Source organism: Ornithorhynchus anatinus, chromosome 20, assembly GCF_004115215.2.
Source record: "Ornithorhynchus anatinus isolate Pmale09 chromosome 20, mOrnAna1.pri.v4, whole genome shotgun sequence".
Taxonomy (NCBI): domain Eukaryota; kingdom Metazoa; phylum Chordata; class Mammalia; order Monotremata; family Ornithorhynchidae; genus Ornithorhynchus; species Ornithorhynchus anatinus.
The window spans coordinates 27,137,094-27,161,413 of NC_041747.1; the positions used below are offsets into that span (position 1 = coordinate 27,137,094).

The 24,320-nt window shown below is 45.3% G+C and overlaps 1 protein-coding gene across 1 annotated transcript in view; it reads left to right on the forward strand.

Moving 5' to 3' along the window:
• GRM5 (glutamate metabotropic receptor 5) overlaps positions 1-24,105 on the forward strand; it is a 205,813-nt gene extending 181,708 nt beyond the window's left edge. The window contains 2 exon segments of the mRNA XM_029048283.2: positions 7,712-7,807; positions 21,723-24,105. Coding sequence (XP_028904116.1) covers positions 7,712-7,807; positions 21,723-22,536 — 910 coding nt within the window. The 3' untranslated portion in view covers positions 22,537-24,105.
• The last annotated feature ends 215 nt before the right edge of the window (positions 24,106-24,320 follow it).

Sequence of the window (24,320 nt, forward strand, 5' to 3'; positions counted from 1 at the left end):
ATCGATCAGTAGCATCAACAGTTTAAGTGTGGAAGTGATCATATTTCCAACAATTAGTGCATTCACATGTGAGAATTCTTTGACAACTAGCCCAGAGAATAGTTATACAGTTAGAGGGTTTAATTGAAACATTTTCTACTCATCTCATCTCCTTTTGCCAAATGAGCAAATAAACATTCTTCTGAATATCGTTGTTATACCATTGCCTCTTTTTCAATTCCCTAAAATTACTAGTAGATCACAGGAAGGAGCTATTGTCTGTAAACTCTATTATACTCTCCCGAGCTCTTAGTACCAGTGCTCTGCTCAAAGTAGGCAGTCAAAAATGGATTGACCTCATTCACATCCCAAGCTACTCATAGCTGTCCGATCAATCAATTTTTTTTTTTGAGCACTTGTTGAATGCAGAACACTATAGAGAAGTAGCATGGCCTAATGGAGAGCGCAAAGGCCTGGAAATTGGAAGGACGTGGGTTTTAAATCTGGCTCTGCCACTAATCTGTTGGGTGTCCTTGGGAAAGTCACTTCATTTCTCTGGGCCTCAGTTACCTCATCTCTAAAATGGGGAGGAAGACTGTGAGCCCCATGCAGGACAGGGACCGTGTCCAACCTGACAACCTTGTATCTACCCCAGCACAGTGCCTGAACCATAGTAAACGCATAACAAATACCATTAAAAAAAACTGGTTGGCAGAGCACAATAGAATTAATAGGAACAATCTGCTCTATTTTAAAAGTTGGTAACAGCACTGGCAGTGTTTATTGAGAGCTCGCTGGATGCAGTGCACTGTACTAAACACTTAGGAAAGTACATCAGAGACACACAAGAGCACGATCCCTGCCTCCAAGGACTTTACGGGTTAATTCTGACCCCTTACGACTGACCTTCTGGTTTTGTATTCGTAAGTGCGGAGAGCTGCGTGCTGTACTAAATTAGTGTAAGCTGCTCATAATGCCTGTTCCTGATTTCAAGACGGCCTCTCGTTCTTCCAGTCTTTATGAGGAGAGCACAGCCTCTTCGGATAGCTGGCCAGTAAGCGGAAATTCTCTGCTGTCAAAATCTCACCATGCTATATCCAATCTAATCTTTTGAAAGTTGCATATACAGCTTCCAGGAAATCTAAAAGAAAATTTGATAAGATGTTGGTTTATGCTCTGACTCATAAATTGACAGTTTATACCCAGCAGAATCCATCATATACGGTCCAAAGCTAGAAGGTAGCTCGTTCTCTTAGTGCTGGAAACTTTGAAGAGCATTAAAACTGTACTGAAAAGCTTTCCCTTGGACATTTGTTGAGCGAGTAACTGCTGCTGGAATGCAACCAATTTAAATGTTTAAAACAAAATTTCTGCAAAACAACCCAGCCCTCACTCAGCATTGAAGAGTCAGGAGACTTGGATTTTCTTCTATTTGTGGATTTGCTCTTGACTGGTCAGGGGACTGTGGAAATTGTCCTTTAAACACTCTGTGCCTCAATTTTAGTAACAGTAGTGATAGTGTGCATTGAAAGCCCACTGGGCCCTATGCAATATACTAAGCTTTGGGGTGAGTAAAAAATAGAATAATAATGATGGTATCTGTTAAGCACTTATTATGCGCCAGGCACTATACTAAGCGCTAGGGTAGATACAACCAAATCGAGTTGGACACAGTCCCTGTCCCATTTGGGGCTCACAGTCTCAATCACCATATTACAGATGAGGTAACTGAGGCACTGAGAAGTGACTTGACCAAAGTCCCACAGCAAACAAGTGGTGGAGGGATCAGGATTAGAACCCATGACCTTCTGACTCCGAGGCCCATGCTCTATCCATTGTGCCATGCTGCTTCTCTCATGGAACTAGCCTGTTCCCTGACCGTAAGGAACTTACACACTATCGGGGGCAATCAGACATAAAATCGGTGACGAAATTTCCCATTTCCATGATGATGAAAATTAGATCTTATCCCATAGGGATGCTGGGTGGGTTCCTGAATTCTACCTAAATGCAAGTTAAGATTCACGAGTGGTGGAGAAATCTGACCGATGGTGAGAAAGAAGCAGCAGCAATTGAAATCCCAAATCTGTGTTAGTTCTCACTCTCTTCCAGCATCTTCCTCTAGACTGTAAACTCACTGTGAGTAGGGAACGTGTTTACCAGCTCTCTTATATTGCATTCTCTCGGATGCTTAGTCCAGTGCTCTGCATCCAGTAAGCGCTCAAAAAATAGTTGATTAATTCTCTCACCTATTCTTTCCCTCTGTTGTTTCCTCCCTTGCCTCCTCCTTTCCCTTGCTCTCCTTTTTTTCTTGCTTTTTCCCCTTTCCCTTCTCCTTTTCTCCTCCCTCTTTTCCACCTCTTGCCATTTTGGGGGTTGGGGCAAGGAGTTCTGTTGGATTCGAGTGCTATTTGAGGTTTCGTTCACTTGGCTCTGAACAGGAATAGTGGTGGCAACAGATACCGTTTGTCCACCTGGCTGTCGAACAGCGGTCCACAGCTCTGTCCCTCCATCTGAGGGAATGTGTCACTGTGTCTTTCAAGCACTATTTCTGCTCTGGCAATCAAGCTATCATACTGTGTACAGAGTCCTGGACTAAGCGCTCGGGAGAGTGAAGTACAATAAAGCGGGCGGACATGATCCTTGCCCACAAGGAGCTTACAGAGTAGAGATTGAGAGGCAGACGTTAAAATAAATCACATGCACCAATTCTACGGGTCTGGGATTGCAGTGAATATTAAAGTGCATGAGGGGTCCTGATCCCTACCTGTATGTGGTTACTCACTGGATGGACGGCGACTGCTTTGGCATCCTGCTATCATTTAATCATTCATTTCGTTTCCATCTACTTTCTCTTCTCTTGGTTTTTCAGTAACCTTGGTCTTCCCCGAAATCATATTTCATACTGTTTTCTTCTCGCTAGCTCTGCTCAAATATTTGTTTAAATGAAGCAAAGGACTTTCTTTGTATGTACGCATGGCATCGCTCTTATTCCTGAACAAATCCACCTGGAATTTATCCAGGAGCTTTCTACAAAGGGCTTTACAAACAGGTTCTCTCTTTGCCCTGCATATCCATTCGCTCATTAAATCTCAGGTAATCCCCAGAAAGGGAGGGGTGGAAGTTAGGTCGAACTAATCCCATTTTAGAGTTAGAAAGTAAGAGGCAGAAGAGGGAGAGCAGAGGAGGCCATGATCATTGATTCAATGGCAGAGTTGGACCTTATGCTAGTGCTAGTCAGTGTTGCTCTTTCCACTTGACTTTCCCTTGTGAACGACGTCGTGCCCTTATGACTTCCCATCTGTAAATACTGAGTCATTTCCAAATCAACTTCTGATCAGTGAAAGGTTTTGAACATTTTCATTTCACTGTAAGCTCCTATTTAATGTAGCGCACATTTAATTAGGAAAGGCTGCTCATTTGTATTTTATGGTCTTCCCTTTAGATATCAACTCAGTCTCTGCTGGGGTGAAAGAATGCTCCGACATCCTCTCCTTCCTGGGTCACTCTATCCCTCTGCCAGTCTGCTCTCAGTCTCTCCCATCCTATCCCACCTGGGCCATCTTCTGCTCCCTCTTTTCCCCTTCTCCTGAAAGTCTTATTGAAGATGCATCTCCTCCAAGAGGCCTTCCCTGACTAAGCCCTCCTTTCCTCTTCTCCCACTCCCTTCTGCGTCGCCCCGACTTGCTCCTTTTATTCATTCCCCCCTCCCAGCCCCACAGCACTTATGTACGTATCCGTAATTTATTTATTCACATTAATGTCTGTTTCCCCCTCTAAACTACAAGCTCGTGGAGAGCAGGGAATGTGTCAGTTATATTGTTATATTATACTCTCCCAAGCACTTAGCACAGTGTTCTGCACATAGTAAGCGCTCAATAAATATGACTGATTAAGTCACAGGCCAGACGGATGCCCCTTGACTCAGAGTTTTATTTAGACAGCTTGTGCTTCGTTTTGTGGATTTATATCCTACTCTGCTAATCTGCTTTCCATGCTCTTTGGAGCAGAGGCGAGAGCTGCCAATATCTGTATTTGCACATGCCCAGTTCTAATTGCATTCGTGAGAGGTGATAAAAAAGATCACATTGAACAAGGAGGGAAATGAAATCGTAAGCTTGGTTTTATTCTGGTTCTGCTTATTGAAATGGTGCTACTAGGAGAATGATATTACCCCATGAACAGTGAAAGAATGTTCTTCAGTAATTAATTTTCTTATTTTAGTCACTATTGTATGCCCTGGTGAAGTGGAAATCATCAGGTTGGATGATAAAGAAAAGCGTGGAGTTCTGATTCTCTTCACATGCCCAGACTCAGGCCTTTATGTATGGACTCAAATCACCTTCATCCTATTTTGTGTAATTCCCCCAAACTCTAACCTTGTTTGTTTACTCTTTCCTTGAAAATAGTTGTTTCCCTTAGGTCATACCGTAACCCCGTTACATAGCCAATGCAGCTTTCCATCTCTTGAGGATTTGGACAAGTATGTTGTGAAAGAAATACCAAAGAGAAAGGAAAGACGCCATTGAACTAAAGAGGACAAAGTGATTCTTTTTTAAATCACCTCAGCCCAAGATAAGGAAGCCATCGCGGATGTCTCAGGAGACAGACTAATTCAGGGACTGCAAGTTACGATCATTGTATTTACTGAGCATCTTCTGAGGTTGATGTATTCTACTAAGAGCTTGAGAAAGTACAAAAGAAACATAGGACATATTCCCTGCCACAGAGAATTTACAGTTCTAGTGAGCTCTCAAGTCTCTCACCACAGACCACTTTTCTCACCCTCCCTCCTGCCTGAAACTCACACACACGTAAACATCCAGCAAAATAGCTCTCTCCCCATCTTCAAAACCCTTTCAAAATCACATCTCTTCAGCTTCCCACCCACCCAATAGAATATTCACTTCACCCATGACACTTATTTGCATACCTCTATACTCTATTACCTCCTTTTATCTGTAATTTATTATAGAGTCCGCTACTCCCTTCCCCCCACTGAGGACCGGGTTCATATGCATTCTTATTCTCTCGTTCTCACCCAAGCACCTAGGATAGTGTTCCACCTCCAGTAAGTGCTCAATAAATACTAATGATTGATGGATGAGATTACACTCTAATGAGGATTAGGGCAAAACATCATGTAATGGATGAACTCTAGGGTTTTAATAAACTAACACACAGTTTACCAAGCAACAGTTAGGTCAGCATAGTTAATCACATCTGCAGTATTCATGTAATTGGATTGGCTAATTAAGAGTGTTTTAGATTGCTTTTATTACTGGATTTTCTCCTATGACTATGATTTTAGAAATTTGTCTTCAAAAATGCAGGTTCAAATATATTGGATAATAGTGTAATAGTGTAATATAGTGTAATAGTGTAGCCCTGCTTAAAATTGGTAATTTTTCCACTTAGCTGTTTTTTGTTGAAATTTGAACTCCAAATACATTTGTCTGTTTTGTTTCCTCAAGTATTTCAATTCGTTAAATGTCAGTGAGTCGAGAAAATGCAAAGGATATCGGCCCTCTGAGCCTTGTTTAACAGTGAAAGTGGAGAGATGGAGATTTGCACTGGGTAGAAGAAAAGGATCTCAGGATGATAGTGGGTTCAAACTAGACAAGTCAGAAATGTAATGCTGTAAGACTGTAAAGCTCGTTATGGGCAGGGGACGTTTCCGCTAATTCTATTTATTGTTCTCTCTCGAGAGCTTAGTAACAGCGCTCTGCACATAGTAAGCGCTCTATAAATGCCATTGATTGATTGAGCGCCACCCCCTCTTCCCCTCATCACCTTTTACAACCCACCACAGCCTTGACCAGTGGGAAGAACTTCCAAACCTAGTGATAGAGTGACTTTCCCAGAACTGGTAGGCTTCAAGTCACAAAACAGCCAATCACAATTGCTTCCCGATACCTGTGTTCTCTCATTCTTCCACCGGCCGCTGACCAAATCTCCCAGTGAAACACCCTCTGCAGCAGAAATGACCGTATTTCAGAAGGAATACGGATGTGTTAAAGACAGGTTTCATTCGTTGGCTTTCTAAAGCAACATCTTCAGATGTTTGCTTTTAGTTTTTCAAGGCTTTTAGTTTTTAAAGGCTGTATGGTCTGACCTATTGGGGCCTAGACTTTAAGCAGACTTCCAGAGTCCTGTGAGGTGCCTTTAGTGACTTGGCATGTGCTTTCTACACGAGATTAACCTATCTAGGCCGCGTTTTCTCACCTGTGAAGTGGAAGCAATGATATTCCAGGACCCATGCTCATGGGATTGTTGTCGGTACAAATGAAAGGAAAATAAACAATTTATAATCTTTGGAAAAGATACCTTGCAAAAAGATATTCAATGAATATTCTCATTGGGAAAAAAAAGTACTTTTACTGCTTTTGCTATGGCAAGTCTCACACAACCACTTTGTAAATGGCAGTGTGTGTCTGTCAAGAGTCTTTGCTCGTTCTCCAAATAGTTGATGTTCAAACCCAGTTCCAGTATCTTATATGAAAAAGAAACTATTTATGGGAAATACGCAGCCTGCTCCATTCAGCCAAATTTATAAAAAAATTCCTCTCATCTGGAAAATACGTCTAGCTCCTGGATTTTTCAGCCCGTTTGCATTTCATTCTCCTTACCCAATTACTGAAGATATCAATGCTGAATATATAAAAAGGAGGCCTTCTTATATACAATCTTGTGAGTATTCATCCAATTTCTGAATCCTGTTGGAATGTTTAGATGAAATGACATTAAGTAAAATCTCTCCTCAAAAATCTACCGACCTTCAGCAGAAAGAATTGGGAATTGTGGTGTCTCTACCAAGTGAGAGGACCGGCTTTATTATTGGGATCCCTCCGTCACTAACCTAATGATCAACAGTTGAGTCCTTTGTAAGAAAATCAGCTCAGTCCTCAGTCGAGAATGCTAGATTCCCTGTCTCATTATGCCATTCCTTGGTGTTCAGTGAATCTTTTACTGAAAATGAGGAAAATCTCTTCCCAGGTGAGAGACACAAGAGTGTGAGTTTTGCCACATTAGATATGGAAATCCCAGCGGCCTTGCTTTTGAATAACAGGGATTTGCTGATGGAGGTTTCGTTAACTGGAAAACACTTTGAATCCTCTATTCTGTAAGCTACTTATAGTCCTCTAGACCGTCAGCTTGTTGTGGTCAGGAAATATGTCCACCAATTCTCCCAGGCACTCAGTCCAGTGCTCTGCACACAGTAAGCACTTAATAAATATGATTAATTGATTAATTAATCAATATGACTAAGGGATTGATTGATTGAGAAATCCCAAATATCCAGTGCATGGCTTTGAACCTGATGGGAAACATAAAATCCGGGAAGCATAATCCCATTCATAGAAAGCTGCTGGCCTTATTGCCCTGAAAGGGAATTCTCTTTTTTTTAATTTAAAATGCTTTCATCCTTTGGGTTTTGCATTTTTCATCAACACCATTTTCCCCCTAAGGAAAACCATTGCCATTCAATGAATGGTGGCTTTCTGTTAATCTTGGGGAGTCTCTCAGTAGCCGTAGGAGCAACGAGATTCAGATTCCTCTTCTGGGCCAACAAGGCTTCCGAATGCCTAAAACTTGGGTGGGAATATATATATTTTTTTAACTCTTGCTTAGACCCTGCCTCATGCGGCCTCTCCCGCTTGGCAACTTAAGCCCCCGCTGAGCGCACAATCACCTCTTTCTGTTTGCTCCTGTCGTTGTCATGATTCAATAGGTACAAAGGCAGGCGGCTGGCCCAGCACAAGTCGGAAATAGAGTGTTTCACCCCCAAAGGGAGTATGGGGAATGGTGGGAGAGCTACGATGAGCAGGTAAGCGATCAGCAAGCGGCCCGAGGCCGTGTCATGTCCGTGAACGAGAGCAAGGGGCCAAGTCCCGACCCTGAGCCTCAATCTGTCTGCCTGTGCATTCCTTGTTATGTCCAGCCATGTCGGCCCTCTCATTTAAGTGACGGTCAGAGAGGCCTCGATCCGCCCAACCTGGGGCCTTCGGCCTTAGGGAACTTTATCTCACAATTGGCTCTGATTTAGTAGTCCTGGATCTGGTGCTGAGGAGTCAAATCCCGGATTGCATCAGTGATTCCTCAGCATGACACTGTGCCTGGAAGATAGGGCTGGCTGGCCTTCAGGTGATCAACCAGCCTAAAAAGTCACGGGCCGGGGGGGAAATTCAGGCAATCTCAACCACGCCCCTCAGCAGAGACATCCGCTGCGGGTCGGTGAGTTGTCGAGTCGAAGAGGCCTTCCTTCTGCTAAAATGAGAAAACCTAAGACTTCCTCTAGCGGCTGTAGCTTCTCAGCCCCGTTTCCTGTCTGTTTGAGCTGAACGATGTATGTTGCTGTACTCTGCATGTGTCTCAGGTCGGATAGGGCTGGACCCATTCACCACATTCGGTCCCGCCTCGTGGCATCCATCAAGCTAAGAGCCTCCGACTCGGACTTGTTGCATGACACCACAGTGGTACCTTGCATGGAGCTGTGCTATGGCCAAGGTCGGGGCGGGAACGGAGGGAGCCTGACGTGGTCCCCGAAAATGGATTTCGGAGTCCGGTTTCCAGTTTTTAAGGGCGTTACCTTAAAATTTACCACTCTTACCATCCCTGGACTTTTGAAAACCATTCTGGGTTTCTCCAGGGACTCGGTCCCCCTGGGTAGTGAAGTGCGGTTGATTTTTGTTCTGTTGTTTGGGGACTTTAAGCTCTAATTTCAGAGTAACAGGGTGGGGATCACGGGGAGTTTCAGGACCAGCTTGGAAGGGTTTTTCCAGCAGACATCTGTTGCATACTTCTGCTTCCCACCCAAACCTAGATTGTGGGCCCCAGGTGGGACAGGGACTATGTTTGATCTTGTTAGGGTTGCATCTGCCCCGACGCTTAGCGTCGTGCTCGGCAGGTGGAAATCACTTAATAAGTGCTCTAACTAACTTAGGTCTCCTCCCCATGTTTGCTGGTGTGCCTTCAACTCCAGCTCTTTCAGGGATGGAAATAGCTTGACCTGTGTTTTTGGTGTGGCAGAAGAAGAGGGGACAGATAAGGGGACGAGAAGTCGGCCTGTGTCAGACTGGCTGGACCTCACGGCCTCTTTTCCTCCAAGACTTTCATTCCAGTTCTCTCCCTTTCTCCCCGAACAGGTCGTTACACTGTAAACTCCTTGAGGGCAGTTATCTTCTCTCCAACTTCTTTTGTACTCTCCCAAGTGCTTAGCACAGTGCTCTACACACAGAAGACACCGGAAAAATGCTTCTGAGGATGAGGAAATGTGCCAAAAAGCCACCGGCCGCCTCTTGCCCTTGGTCTCATATGTCCCATGTTGGGTCCCACACACTCCCATCTGCCATTTCCATGGTCCAAGTTAAAAAGGAGGACTATTTCTTTCGTTTATTGATATTTCAAGATATTTATTGAGGGCTTATTGTCTGCTAAGGGGACTACAATATAACAGGGCTGCTACATATTCCCTGCCCACAACCAGCTTACTGTCTCAGGGACTGAGCTCCTCAGGAAGAGGTTCAAAGGCCCTCCTGTCAGCGACAAAGCCAGAAAGCGTGTTCTTCAGCAGCAGCGGGAAGCTTGAAACCTGCCCTGCCTCTTGAGGAAGTATCATGGGCAAGTTAGGGCCCCCCAAAATCATGCCTCATTACCATCCTTTCCAAGGGAGCGGCAGAGGTGTGTCCATACGGTATTGTCTACGGTCCTCTCGATAGGCATGCTGGGATAGCAAGGCATAGCCGGTTATGTTGTCACCATATCTAAGTGTCTTTGCTTACTAACTCCAGCACTTTCCAGTGCCTTTTTCCTACAGGCAGTAATTTTAGTGCCCTACATTAGTGAATATTCTTGGGAGGGTTGAAGACCGAAAGGAACTGTTTCCTTTAAACGTTAAGGTTTTTCTTATGTTTACATCATACTTACCAGAAAGAAGAGTATGGGACGGGGACAGGGACAGTTCGACACATAGTGCTTAACAAATCCCACGATTTTTATGAATGACCAGTGGTCAGTAACTAGGTTTGGCAGTGACTATCCTCATCCTGGTCTTTGTATCTGTCCTGTTTTTCAAGGCTCCTCAGGCTAGGCCACTTACCTTTCCTCATCCCCTGCCTCAGGCCAAACCATTTTTTTCTCTGTGGAGACAGTTCAGATCATAACTTTTTACACCAGTCTCATTCTCAATAACAATGGAGCCTTGGTGGGGTTAGATGGGATATTCAACTCCCCACAGGGCCTGGTGGTTTTCGAGAGTTTAACTGGCCATTTCTCACAACGTTAAGTGAGAGTTGGTGGAACCACAACTTGTTTGATGCTGATTTTTTTTTCCTCTAGCGCATAACCTTCTCCTTTTTTCCAGTGGGGAGCTTCGGGCCACTAGCTTCTAGAAGTGAAAGAAATCTAAGTTACTTTACTTCTCTGTGCCTCAGTTACCTCATCTGTAAAATAGGGATTTAGGCTGTGAGCCCCATGTGGGATATGGACTGTGTCCAATCTGTATCCCTCTAGACTGTAAGCTTGTTACGGGCAGGGAACGTGTCTGCTAATTCTGTTGTACTCTCCCAAGCGCTTAGTACAGTGCTTTGCACAAAGTAAGCCTTCAATAAATACAACTGATTATTCACCTCAGTCCTTAGTGCCGTGTCTGGCACATAGTAAGTGCTTAACAAATACCGTTTTTTAAAAGTCTAAGTAATCTCTTCATCTTGCATTCCGTGAATGGTTTCCCTTGTGGTCTATTCCCAGAACTATGGAAACCACCAGGATGAAAATCTTTTGGTTCGCACAGCGGCAGCCAAATTTCTCATATTTTCTTGGTGGTTTTAATCTCAGCAATCCATTTGAATTTATTTCTCACTTTGTCTCATTTTCTTTCATCGGCAATAATAGGGGTAGAAATATAATGGGGACGACGAGACTGTGTGGTCTAGTGGAAAGAACAGGGCCATGTGTCAAGTCACCTAGGTTCTAGGCCTGTCACTCATCTGCTGGGTGACCTCAGGCAAATCATTGAAAATGTGGGTAATGACACTTGCTTCTTTTTTTTCCTTAAGTGGTACTTATGAAGGGCTGACTATGTACCTAGCACTGATCTAAACGCTGGAGTAGACACGAGATAATCAGATTGGACCCAGTCCCTGTCCCACATGGGCCTCATAGTCGAAGTAGGAGGGAGTAGGTTTTAATCTCCATTTTATAGGTGAGGTAACTGAGGCCCAGAGAAGTTAAGGGGCTTGCCTATAGTCACACAGCAGACCAGTGGCAGAGCCGAGATTAGAACTCAGGTCCTCTGATTCCCTGGCCTGTCCACTTTCCACCAGGCCACCCTACTCCTCACCTTATAGGAATTTCAGTAAGAGAAGCTTGAGACAATAGACATGAAGAAGTTTACAGGTGATTAAAGTGCTCTGGAAATCCAAGATAATGGTGTCTAAAAAGAGCTAAGCACTAAGTCGTGGAGCATTGAGTCTACTTACTTCCCAGACAGAGGAGACTCTTTCAACTCCCCAAGTGAGGAAGAGCCAGGGGTGTTTCTGAAAAAGGTACTGAAAGTGGAGCTTTCTACCCTTCCCCCTCCCACAGCCTGTTCCCTGCCTCGATGACGAACGAGAGGCTAAGTGGAAACCCCTGACTTCCTGGGGTTCTGCCACTGAGAATTCCACCAAATCCCACCGTGGGGCCAAGGGTTCTTCCTGCCTCCCGCCCCCAAACATCCTCGGCCTGGTTCAGAGCCTGACTGGTCTGCTTGAGTCTGAAATTCTCTTCAGCAGTCTGTCCCGAAGGAAAGCTGTGACTAGATCTCTGTCCCCTTCACCTTTCATCCTTCACCCACACACCCCTTTCCAAAGTCGAACTGGAATTCCCAGTGGATAGGAGGGAGAAATAATGGATGGGAGTTTCTTTCCCTCCAGAATTGCCCCTCATCTGAGAGCCTGAAATCCTGGAGACCGTCTAGGTTCAAAGGCTCCATCCGAGCCGACTACAAGTTCTTTCTGCACAGATCTCACCGGGGAGGACCCTGCTGAAGGGGTGTACTCTATCTTCAATCAATCAGTTACGCTTATTAACCACCTTCTTTATTGAGGACACTGTATTGAGTGATGATGATGATGATGTTGATATTTGTTAAGCGCTTATTATGTGCAGAGCACTGTTCTAAGCGCTGGGGTAGATACACGATAATTAGGTTGTCCCTCGTGAGGCTCACAGTCTTCACCCCCATTTTACAGATGGGGTAACTGAGGCCCAGAGAAGTGAAGTGACTTGCCCACAGTCACACAGCTGACAAGTGGCAGAGTCGGGATTCGAATCCATGACCTCTGACTCCCAAGCCCGGGCTCTTTCCACTGAGCCACGCTGCTTCTCTGTGCTCAAGGAGCTTACAATCTAGCAGGGGAAACAGATATTAAAACAAATAACCTCCAGATGAAATTTGAATACTCAGTGACCGGAGGAGCAAGCTCTGCCACTTGTCGGCTCTGTGACTGTGGGCAAGTCACTTCACTTCTCTGTGCCTCAGTTCCCTCATCTGTAAAATGGGGATTAAGACCGTGAGCCCCACGTGGGACAACCTGATTCCCCTATGTCTACCCCAGCGCTTAGAACGGTGCTCGGCACATAGTAAGCGCTTAACAAATACCAACATTATTATTATTATTTGTGGATCATTGATTAAATCCTGTTTAGACTTCTCATCTTCCAAATTGTGATGATAGCGGTTGGGAAAAACTGAAGAACTCTGCAACTGTCTTGTTCACCTTTTTGAGTTGTTTGTAAGTTAGGTTGTTGCCTACGATTCGGGGAGTCAGGAGGGGACCAGGTCACTTACCTGCTGTGTGACCTTGGGCAAGTCACTTCACTGCTCTGTGCCTCAATGTCCTCAACTACAAAATGGGGGTGCAATATGTGTATCTCCCTCCTATTTGATGGTGAGTCCCATGTGGGTCAGAGACTGTATCCAGGCTGATTCACTTGTATGTCCCCCTCCCCCGGGCTTAGAACAGTGCTTAACACCTGGTAAATGCTTAACAAATAGCAGAAAAATGGTGGGACAGGAGCAAGAGGTATGTGGGAGGTCGGCAAGGTTTTCTTTCCACAGAATTTCTGTAAAAGCAAGTTGTTTCCTGGGGATTTTCCCATGGGATTCCCCCTTCGCCCCTCCATCCCCCCCTCAGGCAGGGCAAAATAAAAATTTAAATTCAGAAAGCCCCAGACACTTCCCATTTGCCCCAAGGAGATATATGATCCTGAACCCTGTGAGAGGCAACTTGAGGATTTCAGATTTCCCCCTATTAAATCTAGCACCCTGTGAACAGTAATAAAATGTGACTGTTTCTGCTGCTGAGTTTTTGAAGGCTGAGTTTGCTGTGTTTCTCCCCACTTAGAAGGTAAGTTCCTTGTGGACAAGGAATGTGTCACTTTTGTTATTTGGTACTTCCCAAACATCTGGTACAGTATCACCAAGCTGGTGTTCAGTAAATGCTATCACTGCTATTCCTCCTCCTGCTGCTGCTCCTTTTGAAGCCTTGGATTTTCAATTGTTGGATTTTGAAGTGTTAGTTGTGTCTCATCCAGTCTAAGCCCCGGACAGCTGGTTTTCACGGAATGTGATGGGAAAGTCAGCGAGGTCACCGTTGCTGGATCTGAGCTGTAAGGGAATTTAGAGGTGACGGCCATCCTTGAAATTCTCTATCTCTGGGAAAAACCAAGCGTAGGATCCTGAAATATCTCCAACACCAATCATGCTAACGGTGTGCAGAGCACTGCACTAACCGCTTGGGAGAATACAGTATAACAGAGTCAGTAGATAAGTTCCCTGCCCGCAGACAAATAATTCTTTCACCCGCTAGACTGTAAGCTGTTGTGGGCAGGAATCATGACTACCACATCTCTTTTTTATCTTACTCTCCCCAACGCTTAGTCTAAAGGTCTGCACACAGTACGTACTCAATAAATATCATTGATTGAGTGATTGGCTGGAAGACAGAAAAGCCCAAGAGTTTCCTTCTCTGGTGCCAGTGATTTCAGTGAGAAACTTCTCCTGATGTCTCAGTGGGAATTTGTACTCTTAGCAACTTATTTGGTTCTGGGTTGCCGCAAGATCTTCCGCGTACAAGGAAAGGTTGAGATGTTTCCCAAGTCGTGCTGCTTCCTGTCCTTGACCATACTGTGAAACAACGGATAATGAGAATTTCTTCTCTATCCTGGTATATATATGCAGAGAAGAGATTCTCATTATCCGCTGTTTCACAGAATTGTCAAGCACATATCTGTGTGTGTGTGTGCGTGTGTGTGTATATGTATATATTCAGCGCTTAGAACAGTGCCCAGCTCTTAGAGCAGTGCTTGGCACATAATAAGCACTTAAGAAATACTATGATTATTATTATAATGATAATAATGTTGGTATTTGTTAAGCGCTTACTATGTGCCGAGCACTGTTCGAAGCGCTGGGGGAGATACAGGGTAATCAGATTGTCCCACATGAGGCTCACCGTCTTAATCCCCATTTTACAGATGAGGTAACTGAGGCCCAGAGAAGTTAAGTGACTTGCCCACAGTCACCCAGCTGACAAGTGGCAGAACTGGGATTCGAACCCATGACCTCTGACTCCTAAGCCCGGGCTTTTTCCACTGAGCCATGCTGCTTCCCCAATATTATGTATATTATATAATATATATGTTATATGTATATGTATGTATACATATAATATTATGTAAAATATTAATGGGGAACTACTGATGCTATGTCAATGGATTGAAATTGGTTTGAGAAATAGGTCACATAATCACATTATTTGAGATGCAGCATGGCCTAGTGGATAGAGCACGGGCCTAGAGGTCAGAGGGACCTGGGTTCTCATCTCAGCTCCAGACTTGCTTGCACTGTGTCCTTGAGCAAGTCACTTCACTTCTCTGTGTTTCAGTTACCTCATCTGTAAAACGGGGATTAACACTTGAGCCCTGTGTGGGACAGGGACTGTGTCCAACATGATTATCTCGTACCTTCCCTGGCACTTAGTACAGTGTCCGACACATAGTAAGCGCTTAACAAATACATTGAATATTAAAAAAAAAAAATTATGTTGGAGGGCCCATCTAAGGTGGCTTCTCCAAGAGACCAGCGCCTCATTTTTCCAGCATCCTTTGGTGCCGCTGTCAGAAACAGAATCATGGGCTGGATGGATCAGTCAATAATCAATAATGATGTTGCTTATGCTCTTATGTGCTACAGTTAATAAAATAAGTGTCTACTATTTGCAGAGCACTGCACTTAATCCTTGGGAGAATACAATAAAGTAAACAGACATAATTTCTGCCCTCAGAGAGTTTATAATCTAGCAGGGGAGATAGCCACTAAAATAACTCACAGGTAAGAAGGAAAAAGAAAGTGGATATCATTATTATTATTAGTAGTATTATGGTATTTGTTCTAGCGCTGATATAATTCTTTATCCGATCCTGGAACACTGAAGTGACAACAAAAAATTGTCGCAATAATTGCAAATTTAGGTGAAAGTCTATCCCAGCCGATTCATTCAGACTCTCTTAGAAATATTGCCTTCGGATTCCGGACTGCGAACGGCCTCCATTTCAAGGTGTTTACCCTGGGCTCTGGTTTACAGTGAGAAAGAATGAAGATCAATTCTATCCAGTCAAGTAGAACGGCACGCCAAGTTCTTGAAACTGATAATAAGAAATGAATGAACTGACAGTTCAATTTTAGGGCTAATGTTATGCTTTTAATGAGCCGTTCCGCAGTTCCCGCCAGCTGGCCCCAGACCGACAGCGTGTCTTGACAATCGTTTTAGAGACGTCGCCTCCCCGGGGAACTTGGGGAGAAGTAACTGCGGAGACGGTGCCATCAGTCAGCGGGCCCGAGTGTCCCAAACCAGCCAAGTCCTTGAGTCTGCAGGTGTCCAATTGTCTTAGAAGTGTTTTAATGTCGGCCTTTTGAAGTTAATGAGCGGATCCTTCATTAGGGAGACTGAGCCAGGAATACTATTCTGTATGAGGCACAGTCCGCTTCGGACCCAACTCCCCAAAAAAAACACACAAAAAAACCTTGACCCTGAGATGCGTGATGAAGCCCCCGCCCTGTCTCTCCAAAGCACTCCCCTTTGGGACCACGATCAATTAATCAGTGGTATTTATCAAGCACTTACTGTGTGCAGCACACTGGACTAAGGATTTGGGAGGGGACAACGCAAGAGTTGCCCTCAAGAAGCTTAAAATCTAGAGTGGGAGACAAACATTAAAGGAGATTTAAGTAAGGTTTGTGAGACATGTTTTTCTGTTAGAATGAAAGCTTTCTTTTGGATTTTTTTCTCCCATTTTACAACCGGAGAGAGAGCCAAGTTTCCATTTCTCAGTTCTAGGGGATTCCCAACCGTGCCCACACAAATACGCAGAGATCGCAAACATTCGTCTTCTAAGCTTAACTCCAGCCAACTTAGAATCACTGCAACTCCTTGCCATTTCATTATTTGGTATTTACTAATACAGTGCACCACACCGGGCTGGAGCTCAATTAATGCTATCATTACTATTATAATGGCTGATATACTACTTTTGAAGTCTTGGATTTTGAACTGATGGATTTTGAACTTGTAGAGCAGCAACATGGCCCTGGGGATAGAGCCCGGGCCTGGGAGTCAGAAGGACCCGGGTTCTAAGCCCAGCTCTGCCGCTTGTCTGCTGTGTGACCTCGGGAAAGTCATTTCACTTCTCTGGGCCTCAGTTACCTCGTCTGTAAAATAGGGATGAAGACTGTGAGCCCCATGTGGGATAGGGACAGTGTCCAGCCCGATTCCCTTGCATCGACCCCGGTTCTTAGTACATGGTAAGCGCTTATCAAATACCACAATTATTAGACTGAAAGCGCGTTGTGATCAGGGAGTGTGTCTGTTCATTGCTATATTGTTATGGGTGTCTTAGGACAGTGCTCTGCGCACAGTGAGCGCTCAATAAGTGTGAGTGAATGAATCAATGATTATTATTATGATGATGATTATTATTATATGATTATTATTATTCTGTGGACTTGTCCATCCCCTGTTTAGAAAATAGGAATCGGGTGTCAGTTGTGTCTCATGGACTCTCCCCAGCATTTAGCTCAGTGCCTCACCCAGCCTAAGCCCCGGACAGAAGGTCTTCATGGAATAGTGTTGCAGGGCGGTCTAGTGGAAAGAGCACGGCCCTGGATGTCAGAGGTCCTGGATTCTAATTCTGGCTCTGCCACTTGTCTACTGTGTGACCTTGGACAAGTCACTTAACTTCTCTGCGCCTCAGTTCCCTAATCTGTAAAATGGGGATTAAGACTGGGAGTCCCTGTGGAACAGGGACTATGTCCAACCTGATTATTTTGTATCTACCCCGGCGCTTAGAACAATGCTTGACACATAGGGTACACTTAACAAATACCATTTTCTTTTTTTTAATCCACCATCGTTGGACCTGAACTGTAAGGGATTTCACAGGTGACGACTGTCTTGGAAATGCCCTGTCTCTGGGAAGACCCAAGCATAGGATCCTAAGATATGTCCGTCACCACCACCAGACATCTCAGACGTTAATTCCCCAGAAGGATCACAGGCCAATTGCACAAGAGCCTATTGAAGAATTGGATCTGCTAGGAAGTAAACAGATGTTCCTTTGGATCCTAGCAGAATGGATAGCCTATAGCCCCGGCGCTTGGCCCCCTCAGCCTCTGCTCCAGTTTTGGTTTATCAGGCCAGCAAAAACATCAATTCTACATCAGAGCCAGCCAGCAGAGCTAAAAAATTCTCGGCGGACACAGCTGGCCTTTGTCCATCACTTGAAAAAATCAACAACCACCCACCAAGACCTCTTTCCTTTTCCAAACTCAGATCTGAAGCTCCACTAAGGAAGGGGCTTCTAGGTGACACCAAACCGCATCTCTGCTGTGTGCTAATTGGAATCCTGTGTGCCGGATGGTGGAGCGTAGGAATATCTAAACAGAAAAACTTGGGTTTTTTCCTCATTCTAGTTAAAATGTTTAGTGATTTGGACTTTGGGTGGCCTGATGACTCTTAAAGTCCCTCAGACAATAGGGAGAAGTTGCTTTCGAGAGAAGCAGCACGACCTAGTGGATAGAACATAGAGCTGGGAGCCAGGAGGACCCGGGTTCTAATTCCGGCTGCCCACCTTGTCTGCTGTGTGACCTTGGGCTAGTCACTTAACTTCTCTGTGCTTCAGTTACCTGATTTATAAAATGGGATTAATACTGTGAGCTTCATGGGGTAGGTGGACTGTGTCCAGCCTGATTTGCTTGTATCTTATGGACTCTCCCCAGGACTCAGTATAGTGTCTGGCACAAAGTAAGTCCTTAAGTCCTTTAGGACAAAGAGACGAAGCTAAATCGCTAAATGGTGAAATGCTATTCTAGCAACCATTTTGATTGGGTTTTACTTTTCAGTGCATCAGGGAAATAATTTAAATTGTTTAGTGTGGGGGAGCTGTTTCCTCACGTGTATTTTATGGGAACTGGGATAAAATTACTAACATTATTCAGTCATTTTCCTTTTTGTTGAACGGCATGGTATTTGTTAAAGATAACATGTAAGTTTTTGGCCATCAAGACGGTAGGTATTATACAGTCTCAAAATGGGACCTTTTTCTTTAATGTGGCATTTCTGAAGAAGTGCCATTTTAAATTTCAAGGCATTGCTCTCAAGAAATGTATTTTCAGTTACATTAGATTATAAAAGATGTTGGGCAAAAATGTAAAAATCAGTCTTGTAATCTTAGATATGCTTTTGAAAATTACCAGCAGGCAGTAACTGAACAGCTGAACCGTTCTGCACCATTTTACTAAGTATACTTCTTAGCGACTCAACGTATTTCACGTGAATGACTTAAATTTCAGCATGAATAATTCAGTGATGAAGTATCTGGTCTTTCTGAAAAGTCTTTCTGGAGAGACGGTCTCTACATTCTCCTGAAACAGCACGAAGTACAAAGGAGGAAGTGATTAATAGTGCAAGTTTGGGTTACATCAGGAGCATCCCTAGTTCAAATGACATCTTTCAGAGCTATATGAACCCAACCGGGCAAAGAGTAATGAAAGGAAAACTAAATTTCATTCTTGCAACTTGAAACATACAATATTTAAAACAGATTACACTTGCAGTGGGCTATAATTGGCCCTTTCGAGAGAGGAGACCGTAGACCAGCCATGATTTTTCAGATTTTCAGTTGAGGACTGTGAGAATTGGAAACAGCATTGATCGAGTGGCTACTCTACACAGCGTGGTGGACTCTGTGTTGGGGAGCTTTTCGAAACAAGCCAAAAAGGCAAGGTCCCTGCTCTCAAAGAGCGTCCACTCTAATCACAACTCCTCCAAGAGGCCTTCCCTGATTAAGCCCTCACTTGCCCGTTTTAGCCCTCACTCTTATGTCTCCGCTGCCTATGAGTCTATTCCCATTAAGCACAGTGATAAAATAATAATTACTGTGGTATTTGTTAAGCTCTTACTATATGCCCGGCACTGTATTAAGCGCTGGGATGGATACGAGCACTTCTGTTCACCTCTACCCCAGCTTCTCAGCCCTTATGTCCGTATCCACCTGTAATTTATTTTGTTTTTTGCATCCCCCTCTAGTTCTGTAAGCTCATATGGGCAGGGCGTGTGACTGTTTACTGTTGTATCGTACCCTCCCAATTGCTTAGTACAGTGTTCCAAACCCAGTAAGCGCTCGATAAATGCGACTGAAGTGAATATGAGCTCCTTGTAGGCGGGGTCATCTGTACTTATTCTGTTGTACTCTCCCACCTGCTTAGTACAGTGCTGTGCACACAGTAAGTGCCCAATCCATTCCACTGCTTGCTTGATTGGTAGGAGAAGAGAGGAGGGCACAAATTGCAAACATTCACTTGGTAGAAGAGCAAGAGCAGAGTGGCACCTGATGAAACAAAAGTAAGCAATTAAATAATTAAATAATTATGGGAAGCAACGTGGCTCAGCGGAAAGAGCCCGGGCTTGGGCGTCAGGGGTCATGGGTTCGAATCCCGGCTCCGCCACTTGTCAGCTTGTGTGACTGTGGGCAAGTCACTTCACTTCTCTGGGCCTCACTTACCTTATCTGTAAAATGGGGATGAAGACTGTGAGCCTCACGTGGGACAACCTGATTACCCTGTATCTATCCCAGTGCATAGAACAGTGCTCTGCACATAGTAAGCGCTTAACAAATACCAACATTAAAATAACGGTGTGCATGTTGAGCAGGGAACTGTTTTATTGTTACTTTGTACTCTCCCAAGCGTTTAGTACAGTGCTCTATCCACAATAAGCACTCAATAAGCATGATTGAAATATTATAGGCAGGCAACATCTCTACCAGGTGCTTACAACAGTGCTCTGCAAATAGTAAATGCTCAGTAAATATGATTGATTTCGTGAGTTGTCTTAAGATCACCTTAGTTAAAAACCCTAATTGAGTAAATGAGTAAACTACAGCTAGATGATAAATCCCAAAGGTTTCGATTTCAGAAGTATTTAAATTATTGCTAAACATACCACTGGTATTTCTTGGGAAGAGCTGTAATCAACTGGCATTTTTCAAACCTTTTTTACCATGTCACTAGTAGAAGCCTCAGGAGAAGTAGAAGCCTAAAGAAGCAGCATGGTCTAATGGAAAGAGCACGGGCCTGAGAGTCTGAGGACCTGGGTTCTAATCCCTGGCTTCTAAACACTTATCTGCTGTGTTTCCTTGGGCATCTTACTTAACTCCTCTGTGCTTCTTTTACCTCATCTGTAAAATGGGGACTGAGATTAAGACGTGGGACATGGAACTCTGTTTGACTTGATTAGCTTGCATTTACCCTAGCGCTTAGTACAGAGGCTGGCACATAGCAAGCATTTAACAAATACCATTTGGAAAAAAAAAAGCCTGCTACATAGAGAGAATGAATGGTAGCTAATAGTACTGATTTCCATGGCAATCACAGACAGGCTCTGTTGTTCTCCTTCCTGGAAAACGTCCCATTCTTCCGTGATCACGGTCAGCCTAATACCCTCACTGATCTTCTGTGGAATGGGGAGGGGTCCCCAGCACAGAGTGGGCGAGGGCAGAGGAGGAAAATTCACCGACTTGATTCTCACGCCCTTTTCTCTCTCGCATGAGGAGCCTCCACTGATCTCCAGAGGTAAGAAGGCTGGCGGAGGGGGTGACAAGACAGTGTAGCGGTGGAGATTTATCATCCTGATAATTAGAAGCCCAAGGGCCCCGTGGTCTCAATGAAGGGAAGGTCATCTGCCATCTTCCCCAGAGGCTGTGCATGTCCCGGCCTTGACTTGGGAAGGTACGCTGAGGAAAATGCTTCTTCTGAAAGCGATGCTCTCAAATAAATAAAATAATAAAATAGATAAAAATAAAAACGGTCAAGAAGCACCAGTTGAGTCATTCCGAGTTGGAAGGAGAGCACGGAACCGTCCCCCGTTCCCCCATCTTAATTTACACGTGACCGTCCCGAGTCGACAACAGGTTAGCTCCGTCGCTCCTCGGGTCTCACCTCCCTGGGCCCATCGGTGAGAAAGCTATTCCTCTGTCGGTGCGTCAGTCCATGTCCCGTTCCATCCTGTGGCGTGAATCTCTGTGGCTTGTCTTCCCGATGGCTCTCGGAGCCTGGCTCCCCTCTGGCGGCCCCAGGTCAGCCCGGTCGGGGAGAAACGAGCGTCACCCGGTCACTCACCGTCTCCTCTGGCTTCTGTTCACAGCTCCAACGGGAAATCCGTCACGTGGGCCCAGAACGAGAAGAGTAGCCGGGGACAGCACCTCTGGCAGAGGCTGTCCATCCACATCAACAAGAAGGAGAACCCCAACCAGACGGCCGTCATCAAGCCGTTCTCCAAGAGCTCCGACAGCAGGCTCGGGGCCGGCCCCTTCCCCGAGGCCGGCTCCAAGACGCTCTACGACGTGTCCGAGGCGGAGGAGCAGCGGCCCGCCCACCCCCGGCCGCAGACGCCTTCGCCCATCAGCACGGTCAGCCGCCGGGCGGGCTCGGGCAGCCGCACGGACGACGACGTCCCGTCCTTCCAGTCAGAGCCCGCCCAGCGGAGCAGCTCCTCGCAGGGCTCGCTGATGGAGCAGATCAGCAGCGTGGTGACGCGCTTCACGGCCAACATCAGCGAGCTGAACTCCATGATGCTGTCCACCACCACCCCGGGCGCCATGGTGGCCGCCCCCCTCTGCTCTTCCTACCTGATCCCCAAGGAGATTCAGCTGCCGACCACCATGACGACTTACGCCGAGATCCAGCCCCTCCCGTCCATCGAGGTGAACGGCGGGGCCCAGCCCGGGAAGCCCGTCGGTGGGCCCGCCAAGGAGAACCCTCCGGAAGCCGCGGCCGCGAAGCCGGAGCTGGAGGAGCTGGTGGCCCTGACCCCGCCCTCTCCCTTCAGGGACTCGGTGGATTCCGGCAGCGCTTCGCCCAACTCCCCCGTGTCCGAATCGGCCCTCTGCATCCCGTCCTCGCCTAAATATGACACTCTAATCATAAGAGATTACGCTCAAAGCTCGTCTTCGTTGTGAATGTAACGGGGAGGCAAGGTTGGAGATCGGTGGCGAGCAGGCCAATCCCAGAAAGCCAAGCCTCTGAGATCTCTTGTGTTTACACAGCGTTCGGGGGGGTCCGGCAATGGCGGTCTTGATACGAACTGGAGAAGAGGGGCTATGGAACCGGAGTCACGGAAACACCAGATTTAGAGTGCTATTTACAAAGCAAACAAACGAACAACAAAAAAAATCTACTGGCAGATTTTCTTCTAGTGGCCTTAGAAAACACGGGCTTTTAAGAAACACTGCGTCTACTCGTGAGGGCTTTTAAGGAGTCTGTTAAATCAGTTACCTACCAAGTGCTTTGTTTTAGGATTAACTGAGAACTAGTTGTACAGGAAGTGGAAAAAAGAGGGAGAGAGAGAAAGAGAGAGAGAGAGAGAGAGAGGGTGAGAGAGAAGGTCGTAACTGTAAAAACGTTTTGTTTCGATTCCTTTGATTCTTACCCCAGAAATGAATCTTGATCTTTTGTCAAGAGTAGAAGACTAATCGCGAATGTACATTTTCTAACGGACTTTATATCTGGGACCAACGTCAGGCATTTTTTTCTATGAAGAACTTGAAAAGCAGTAACTTCTGTCCAATCACTCCAGAACTTTCCCAGCAGCGGGCTCCATGCTCACCCCACCACATGGTCTGCAGAGAAGTGACTGCACCCTTTAGGGCTTTTACCGGAGACGTGTCTCAGATGACTGATGTGTTGAGATCTTCTAGGAGCATCGATCTGAAGTTCAAACCCGTTGCCATTGATCTACCCGCATTCAGCATCCAAACCCATGGAAGATCTCCTGACTATTTCACCATGTTGCCAATCAATACTGGAGTAGCAAAAAATATTTTCTGGAGCACTGTTTTGTAATTCCCATATCAGGGCAACTCGTTTAGGAGAAGATTATATTTCTAGCAGTATCGTCGAGCTGAATACAGCCGCGTCCGTGATGACACGAAGTCATTTTTACGGGCATCGTTCGCTAAGGTTCACTTTCGGGCACCTCCCCCATTCTTTGCGTGACAGAACCGGATACACGTCCAAGATTTTTCTCAGTCCTTTTAACTCCTGACAACTGAGAAGGTGATCCGTACTCTAATGAAGACATGGCCATGATCGTAGGGACCGTTGTTGAAGTTAGCTGTCGTGATCATAAATCCCTGAAGATTACAAACTGTCCAAGATGGCTCAGAGGAGACCCCCCGACCCCTCCGAAAGGGAACGATTTTAACTTGAGCTGCCTGGGCGACGCAGCTCTGACCTGGGATAGAAGTTGGTTCGCAAAGCAATACAGAGTCAAGGTTCAAACAGAAGAAACCTTAGAGAATTCCAACCACCGCTGACTTGTTTCTTAGCAGCTCCTGGAAAAGACAAGGAAGCTGGTCACGTTTTCCTTCTTGAAACCTATTTTCCCTTTTTGAAATGTTGTAAGTAGGGCACTTCATGCTGTTACTGCACTTTTTAAACGACGTGTGGATAGAAACAACGGGATTTTGATAGGCGTCGCTATGTAGAAACTAGAGCTCAGCACTTAAAACACGATCTTTCTTCCATCCTCATTACTCAGCTATCCCTCAGGTGCCAAACTTTATGGATTAATCAGGATAGTAGTAGAAGGAGGAAGTTTTACTGGGTTCCAGAGTTGAGCTGATGCAGCCTTATTCTGAAGATAGCCTTATGGGAGGGAGCCTTATATTGAGGCTATTGTGTATTTTTAGTGGGGTGGGGTGGGGCGGGGGGAACCAGAAACGTAATTCCTTTCCTTAGTTCG